The following is an 8,883-nucleotide window of genomic DNA, read 5'->3' as shown; positions in this document are numbered from 1 at the left end:
TGGTTGCACAGGGAAGCTGCAAAAGGTGAAGGAAATGGCAACTCCCATCACCTGGGACCACAGTGAACTAACTGCCCTTCTTCGTCTGTGACTCTGCCCATGCATTATCATCAGTCCCTTTATTCCTCTGGGCTTTTGGTCCCTTTGGTCCTCACTTTTCTGAATGGTTCAGCAAATGCAGCCTTTGCAGTCACTGTGGAGAAAAGTCTGTTCCCCTGTCAATGCCACTTGGCAGAGGGGGTGGCCCAAGTTCCCTGAAATGGGGTCTTTCTGCTCCAGCCAGCCCTGGATGTTTGTGGGTGGCACAGGGATGATTAATATATTACATGGTGTACTTGTGGTGACAGCCTATGAGTGCAGGTCTTATCTTAGGTTTAAACATTAATTCCAGCCCTCTGGGAAGTCTGTCCCAGCACTGTCCTGCTCCAGACACGGTTACCAATGTCAGGTGTGGGGGAAATTTTGAAAGCAATTGGTGATTTTGGGCCGTTTCAGAAATGGCTGGTGCTGCTCACCCTGATCCCCTGCCTCAGCGTGGCTTTCCACCAGTTCTGCCAGCTCTTTATGGTTGTGGATGTTCCCCACCACTGTGACACCAGCTGGATCCGCGCCGTCGGCCCCAACCTGACGCAGGAAGAGCAGCTGAACCTCACCCTGCCCCGGGATGCGGACGGGGAGTACGAGCAGTGCTCCATGTACTCCCCGGTGGACTGGGACCTGGACTCCATCGTGGCATACGGCCTGAACACCACGCAGAAGTGCAGCAGTGGCTGGGTGTACCCCTCAGCAGAGCCACCATCCCTGCTGACCGAGGTCTGTAATTGCCTTTCTGAGGAGATGGGGACGTGGAAGGGATGGGACACCCAAACAGCCGCCCTGTCCTGCAGTTTCCCCAAAAGCTGGTGCCTGACCATGCTGCAGCTGGGCTGGGCTGAGGTTTACATCAGGTGTATTTTGGGGAAATTGGCTCCACCACCCAGCCCCAGGTGTGGTCCTGGAGAGGCTGCAGGCAAAGCAGGCTGTGATACAGGTGTCAGTGTCAGAGCCAGTGGAGAGATTAATCACTCCTGGTGGGACCTTCTGGGTTTCCCTACCCCTCTGCATACAGGGGGTAACCTTCTAACTTAAAATCCTAGAAAGGTTTGGCTTAGAAGGGACCTTTAAAAATCATCTAGTCCAACCCCCAGCATAGAAGCTGGTAGCTGAGGAAGAAGCTAAATTAAGATGAAGGAGGGTAGATTTAGATTAGATAGTAGGAAGAAATTCTTTCCTGTGAGTGTGGCAAGGCACAGGTTGCCCAGGGAAGCTGTGAATGTCCCATCCCTAGAAGTGCTCAAGGCCAGATTGGATGGGGCTCTGAGCAACCTGGTCTAGTGGAAGGTGTCCCTGCCCATGGCACAGGGGTGGAATTAGATGATCCTTAAGGTCCCTTCCAACCCCAACCATTCCATGATTCTATGATCCTCTCTGTGTCACTCTTTCCATAGATGCCCTCTGGTCACTGGCAGTTGCAGAACTGCTTGTCCCAGGAATCAGTATCACACTCATCCTTTCTCCTCTGGGAGGGCAGGTGGCCTGGGAGGAATCAAACTGCTGGGATTTCTGTCCCCAGTCCCACCTGAAGCAAAATTTGCCAACTGGGAGGTTCCCCTGGGGGTGCCTGGACTAGGTGGGGGGTATGCTCAGAAGAGTACCCCAGGGACTTGTCCCACCTCTGACTTGTGTGCCTTGTGCATACTGTGGAGATTCATATCCTGGGAGGGAGGGATCCACAAGCACCTCTCTGTTTGTCCTTTCTCCAGTTTGACCTGGTGTGTGACAGGAAGGACCTGAACGACATTGGCCAGGCCATCTACATGGCGGGGCTGCTCCTGGGATCCATGATCTTTGGGCCGCTGAGTGACAGGTGAGGAGACACAACCACCCACCCCAGGTCTGTGCAAAGCCAGAGTGCTGGTCTGAGCCTCTCTGGACGCTGCACACTGTGCATTTTGTCAGTGCTCCTCACTCATAGGGACCTTGACCAAAGTCCTCGGGTCCCATGAGGACATCGCCACACGGGGAGGGGAAGGGAGAGAGACACAGCATGTGTGCACGGGGTCCTTCACTTGTCAGCCCAGAGTGTAGTCTGAGCCTTATCACCCTCCAGGGTGATAAAATCACTTGCGTAACCTGCTGGGCTCCTCCCCATCTCCACGGGGTCTCTCCAGATACCAACTGTGTCTCCCTTCCTTCTCCGCAGGATCGGCCGCCGGCCAGTCATTCTGATCTCCGTCATCCTCCAGGGCTTGTTTGGTCTGGGAATTGCCTTTGTGCCCCATTTCTATGTGTACATGGCCTTCAGGTGTGTCGTGGGGGCTTCGGTGTCAGGGATCACCATGACAATACTGACATTAGGTGAGTGGGACGCCCTTGCCCTGAGGCAGACGGATGTGGCCTGTCAAGGTGCAACAGGAAATGTCTGTGAAGAAATAAAAATCATCATGTATGACTAGAAAAACACTGCAGCAAGGACAGGTCATGCTCTGCACTGTTTCTTTGGCACTTTGGCATCTCCTCAACCCTGAGTGAGAGCTACAGGGAGCCTCTCTCCCTTGCCAGTCTCAGAGGAGGGAAAAGGGACAGTGTCCCAGCTCAGGAGGCCAGTGCAGAGAGAGAGCTCAGTGGCTCTGGAACATGATCAGTTTGGGTTCCAGCTCTGCCCCAGTCAGGGATTCCGTGGACTCTGAGATCAAAGAGGTGACATGGTTGAGCTTAACATCCTTCTGCAGAGGACAAGGACACTGACAATATGGAGAGGTGATGCATCCCATGAAACACTGGTGACTTGCACGTGTGACTGATGCCAGAGCTCCAGCTGCTGGTCTCTAACCCTCACCTCCAGGGGGGGCTCTTCTCCAGGGGAAATACTCTGTTTTTTACAGGGGAAATCATTACATTGACTCTAAGCCTTTGATCTTTGTTGCAGCCACAGAATGGATTGGTGTCTCCTCCCGGCCTAAGGCAGTGCTTTCCTCTCACTGCTGTTTCGCCATTGGACAGATGATTTTGGCTGGTTTGAGTTATGGGATTCGCAACTGGAGGCTGCTGGAGATTGCAGGATCTGCTCCTATATTGGTCGTTTTCTTCTACATCTGGTAAGCAGGAGCTGGGCAGAGCTTCTGTAAGACACAACAGCAGTGTGAGGGGTGGAAGTGAGGAGGCAGCAGCAGCTCAGCACCAGGATGGGTCTTTCCCATCCGTGCAGATGCTGGAGGAGCTTCTGCAGAGCTCAGCACATCTCCCTGCGGCACTGAACTGCTGAGACCAGCAGCTGCTTTGCTTCAGGTCATCAAATGTGGCCTTTGGAGCCTAAATATAGGGCATTTAGACCCATCCCTCCCATGGGATGCCCACTGCTTGTGGGACGTGGTGACAGAGAAAAGGGCTGTGGGGGAACTCTGCGGGTCAGAGCAGCACGTGCTGAGCTCCCCTCCTCGGCAGGGTGCTCCCAGAGTCAGCTCGGTGGCTGGTGACAAAAGGCAGGATGGAGGAAGCCAAGAAGCTCCTTCAGAAGGCGGCGGCCACCAACAAGCGCAGCCTCCCGGAAGGACTCCTGGAGCAGGTACCTGTCCGGGCACGGGGAACCGTGGCTTGTCTGCAGAGACTTCCCTCTGCTCTTGGGCTTGCACGGCCCCTGCAGCTGAGCTCAGCCCAGCAGCATCTTTCCATGCCCCCTGGGGGTGAGTTGGGGATGCACCGGGGGTGACTCCAGCTCCAGCTGCAATGGACACAGACGAGGGCAGGGAAGAGGCACAGCTTCTGCTGAGGCTCAGCCCGGAGCTTTCTGGGGTCCCCTTTGGGCTGTGGAAGGGACTGAAATGCTTGCCTGGCTTTTCTCCTGTGAGGGTTGCAGGAGTGTGGGTCATGAGGATATGGACTCTGTTTAGTCTGTGGGTTTCCATGCATAAATGCCAGAAGGGGAGTTACTTCCTTGTCCATCCCAAAGCTCACACTGGGGAAATGTTTATCCCACAGAATGTCTTGGTCACCAACCCGTTGCTGGGCACCCAGAGCACAGAGGCAGGAGCCCCTCGTGGGGTTGCCCAGAGCAGTGGAGGTCACCAGCCTGTCCCCCTGAGGCTTTCCATTGATTGCAGATGGGAAAGCAGGTGGCCATGGGTTACCTTTGCCTGCTTTGACTCTGACTTTCTTTGTTTTGAAGTTGAAACCTGAGAAACAGATCAAGTCTGGAAGTCTTCTGGATCTCTTTCGGAAGAAGCACCTCCGGAAGGTGACTTTAATCATGTCGTGTGCCTGGTAAGACATTCCCTGCTCCCCTCTTTCCATACTTCAAGGTGAAGAAAGGAAGGTATTGATAGTCATGCACCTTGTGGTTTTTGAGTGTTATTGATGGTTGTCTCTGTTTCTGGCTGTTTAAGATGCTTTGTGGTTTGTGGGATAGGTTATAGCATTTCCACTTTTGGCAGTCCCGTGGTATTCCTCTGGCTTTACATCCCCTTGGAAGTGCTGTGGCTTGGTCAAAATGTCACTGGAGATCAATATTGCATTTCCTCATGGCTAATAGATGTGCTCAGAGCCACTCTGCCTTGATTTCAGGTTTGTGAACAGCTTTGTCTACTACGGGCTGAGTCTGAACGTGACAAATTTTGGCCTAGACATCTACCTGACCCAGCTTGCCTTTGGAGCAGTGGAAATCCCAGCCCGTGTTGGTTGTATCTTCACTCTGCAGTGGTTCGGGAGGAGGAAGACCCAGACTGTTCTCCTGCTGCTGAGTGGCCTGGTGTGTCTGATCATCACTGGCATCCCTGAAGGTGAACGGCCTCATTCTGTGCTGAGAGGACACTCTCTGGGACAGGGAGCCACAGAGCCCAGCCCTTCCCTTGCTGGTGCAGGTCCTGTCCTCCCAGCCAGACTGGATTACATTCCTCAGGACCTGAGCTGTCCCTGGTGCCACGGCCATGTGGGACTTGGTTAATCCCCTAGGGACCATTCCAACCAGCAAACTTGCACTTGCCAGTCATTAAAGCAGCAGGTAGAGCTGAGCCCAGTAGGCCACCTGTCAGCAGAGCTGTCCTCTGGGAAAATTAATACCTGGGGAAGTGAGATGATGGATGCAGAGCGTGCTGAAGATGCCTCTAGGCCAGAGCTGCTCAGTCCATGCTAGGCAGTGGAGGTGATGGTCCCTGCAGGTGACACAGTTGTCACCGTGCATCCCCAGTGGCCATCTGTGAGCGGTGCTGAGCCCTCCCTCGTCCCATAGCAGTGGTCTTTCCTCCTTCCCTCAGACCAGCCCCTGGCAACCACCATCCTGGCCACCATTGGCAAGTTTGCTGCCTCAGCCTCCTTCTCCACCTCCTACGTCTACACGGCAGAGCTCTTCCCCACGGTCGTCAGGTGAGGTCTCCCCACACACCAGGGCTTCCCTCTGCCATGGCTGGTGGTGCTGATGGCTCAGGTCATCCCCATGGCCACGCCCAGTCACACAGTGGCCTGGGGTGGCTGGTCCCTGCCCAGACCCCCCGCTGCCCCTCGCTCCCCAGGCAGACCGGCGTGGGGCTGTGCTCGATGTCGGCGCGGGCGGCCGGGATCCTGGCCCCGCTGGTCCGGCTCCTGGGGCAGTACCACGAGGCCATCCCCATGGCCATCTTTGGGAGTGCCCCCGTGCTGGGGGGGCTGCTCTGTGTCCTGCTGCCTGAGACCCGTGGCACGGAGCTGCTGGATGACACGGAGGACGGCCAAACCCGGACTGAGGTGGGTACCTGGAGCTGCCTCTCGGGCAGGAACACGGGGTACCAGCACATTGCACGGCCTGGGGGGGTTCTCAGAGGGGCTACAGGGGTGGGAGGGCAGGCAGTGGGACTTTCCCACTGTGGAGGGAGGGGAGGAGACCCCATAACCCTGCCCATGGTTGTCATCCCTTCATTCCTGCCCGTGGGATAGAATGGCTGGTGCTCCACTTGTCTCTCTCTGCCCTCCTCAGGGAAGGGGTGGTGCCTTGTAGCAATGTCCTCTGGATTTCACCCTCTCATACCTCCCACCCCCATTTCCCATGGGATCAGGTGGAATTGCACTCCAATGCAATTTGTTGCCCTGCTGGGAGAAGGGTGTCCACAGGCACCCAGAGATCAAGGCGGGATTAGGATCCAGGTTGCTGAAGGCTGCTTGTCTTGGGGATGGCTGCCATCAGCTCACAGTGCACTTTTCTTAGCTTTTACACCATTTTACACCCTTTTTCCTTTCATTAGGTCTACGAAAATGGCACCAGCAGCTCTGAGAATGGACAGGTGAAAGGAAAGGATGGTGTCCAAGTCAATGAGTGCACGAAGACCACTTACTTCTAGCTGGGTCTGCAGGGTTCTGTAGCTGAAGGCAGCCCGGTGCTGTGTGGGCACTGAGGACAGGCAGGGTCTGCACCACAGGACAGCACCACCACTCAGACCATCACTGCCAGTTCTTGGCTTTCCCTGTCCTTTTTGCCTTCCTGTATCTCCCTCTATAGCTTGTCCTCAGGCACTGCAGCCTGTCACTGGTGTCCAGCAGTGCTTCCGCTGGAGAAAATTGGGTGCTTTTCATTTAAGGGAAAAAAAGAAAGAAATCAAAAACCAGAAGGGGGACGTTTTTTCTCTTAATTTTTCCTGTCTTGTCTCCAGGAAGGTGAGACTGTAAACTCTGTCCAGTGAGACACCTGAATTGAATAGAGTTGCAAGAGAGAACTGTGCTCACTAACAGGAGAAGAGCAGATGCAGCACTGAGAACATTCTCACTCTTGCAAAAAGGAGTGATTTATCTTGACTGTCTAGCAAGGTTATCCCTCTCTCTCATAAAAACACTCCTTTTTATTTTTTAAAATTTGAGATACTCAGCTGAGAAAAAAAAATGGTGTGATGGAAGAAACAGCAAGCAGGCAACAAGGACATCTAACAGGCAGATGAATTCTCACCTTAGTGATGGTGGCTTTGAATTGATGCCTGTCGTGGTGCTTTGGGCACGGGAAATGGTGCTGTTGGGCTGCAGTGTAGGGCCAAATTAATTTGTCCATTTCAGGAAACTGAGATGTTGTGGCAGTTGGGCTTTTAGAAGAAAGTGCAAATCTTTCTGGGAAATATCAGGTTTTTCTACTCTGTTTTAGTCTATTCCTTCTTGGTGGATCCGTTTCAGTCTTTAAATGATTTAGGACCACTTCTGCCTTATACTGTGAAGAAAAAACAGGTGTTTTTCCTGTGCTTCCCTTTCTCTTATCTTCTGTCCCTCAAGATAACTTTCTTTTCCCATTGGTTTGGTACAGATCAAGCGTGGAAGTTGCACATGGTGGTGCTCCATCTTTGCCTGTACAGCTCAAAGGCTATTTTCTGGTAGTGTCAAGAAGCTTTTAAACCAGAAAATATTTTTTTCTCTCTGTTGTCATGCCCATGTGTTTTCCATGGACCAAAGTACCTCATGGATAAGCAGTTTGATGAAGACAGAGTTTTGTTTAAAATTGGTGCCATGTGACAATGTCCTACCAGGAGGGACTGGCTGTGGTGCCCTCTTCTCTCTGGGACTGCTTTTCAGAGGATGTGCTGTGGTGCTCCTCTGCAGTGCCCTGAGAATAGAGGAGCTCAGTCCTTTGCCCAAGGGCACTCTTTCCTTGGAAAAGGCTGTGGGCTGCCTCCTTCAGACTTTTATGGAAAACAAGGCATTGAATGTAAAGGCTGGGGGAAGAGCTTGGAGCCAAATGTACAGTTACTGAGGGAACCACGACTTCTTTTGGGAACTGTGCTCTGAGATTCTCTGTTTTAGCTCATTTCATAAATAAAGGCATCCAAGCAGAGCAGATGTACTTCTGCTTCCATATCATTCATGCCTCCAGTAGGCTGAAGATCCATTTCATAGAATCCCAGAGTGATTTGGGTTGGTGGAGACCTTAAAGACCATCCAGTTGTAAAAGCCCCAACCAACTAAGCCATGGCTGGAGGGCTGTGGGATGGTGCTGAAGGTCCCAGTGCTGAGCACATGCCAGACTCCATGAAGGGTTTGCTAAGACATATCAATTAATGTCCAAGCCTTCTTAAGGCCCTCCTATATCAGACATGGGAGCGAGGCCCTGCTCCTGCTCTTACACCCTCACTTAGATCTCTCTGTATTTCAGGTCACAACCTCTTGACCTCCATTTCCCCTTTGGAGAAGACCCAAATTCATGCATCAGAGCCTCCCCACTGCTGAGGAAGCTGGTCAGGCAGATCCAGAGGTATCTCAGGCATGGAGGGGCAGCAGAGCCTGGCCTGGCCCTGTTCCCTGATGGGAGCTGTGGGGTGGAGCAGCTCCTGCTGCCAGGGGAGCCCCACAAGGGCCGTAGAGATAATCGGGACACCCTTGGTGTCAGTGACACCAGCCAACTGTGAGGCAACCCTGACTCCTGGCTGTGGGGCAGAGGTGTCAGGATCCTTGATATTCCCTTTTATCTAGAGGACATTGCCCTCTCCTTTCACCTGATCCCACACTGGGAAACCACAGGTCTGTGAAAGGAGCAAAGTTTGCAGAAAGGGACCCAGCAGGGAATGGCTGAGGAGGTGAGGAGATGAGTATTTAAGCTGCTCTCCTGAGCCTGGGCAAGGAGTCATAGAACTGTAGGTTCATTTATGTTGGAAAAGAACTTTAAGGCCATTGAGACCTGCCATAAACCCAGCACTGCCAGGTCCACCACTAAACCACATCCCTAACTGACGCTTCTACATGTCTTTTAGTTACCTCTAGGGTTTTTGACTCCACCATTGCCCTGGACAGCCCATTTCAGTGCTTGACAAGCCTTTTGGAGAAGACTTTTTTCCTAATATCCAATCTAAACCTCCCTTGACTCAGCTTGAGACCACTTCTTGTCCTTTACTTGGGAGAAGTGATTGA

At 53.0% G+C, this 8,883-nt stretch overlaps 1 protein-coding gene across 1 annotated transcript; it reads left to right on the top strand.

Moving 5' to 3' along the window:
- The first annotated feature begins 403 nt into the window (after positions 1–403).
- LOC103761935 (solute carrier family 22 member 13) lies at positions 404–7,818 on the top strand. Its single transcript, XM_018089215.1, has 10 exons — positions 404–813; positions 1,803–1,906; positions 2,243–2,397; positions 2,969–3,137; positions 3,484–3,604; positions 4,205–4,299; positions 4,600–4,814; positions 5,289–5,397; positions 5,544–5,754; positions 6,249–7,818. Exons 1-10 carry the CDS (start codon positions 442–444, stop codon positions 6,342–6,344), a joined length of 1,647 nt encoding a protein of 548 aa, XP_017944704.1. The 5' UTR covers positions 404–441; the 3' UTR covers positions 6,345–7,818.
- Positions 7,819–8,883: the final 1,065 nt, after the last annotated feature.

The sequence above is a fragment of the Manacus vitellinus genome, unplaced genomic scaffold, assembly GCF_001715985.3.
Source record: "Manacus vitellinus isolate BGI_N305 unplaced genomic scaffold, ASM171598v3 scaffold_12_pilon, whole genome shotgun sequence".
Classification (NCBI taxonomy): Eukaryota; Metazoa; Chordata; class Aves; order Passeriformes; family Pipridae; genus Manacus; species Manacus vitellinus.
Note: the sequence above shows the minus strand (reverse complement) of the source record. Positions and strands in the feature narration are given on the sequence as shown.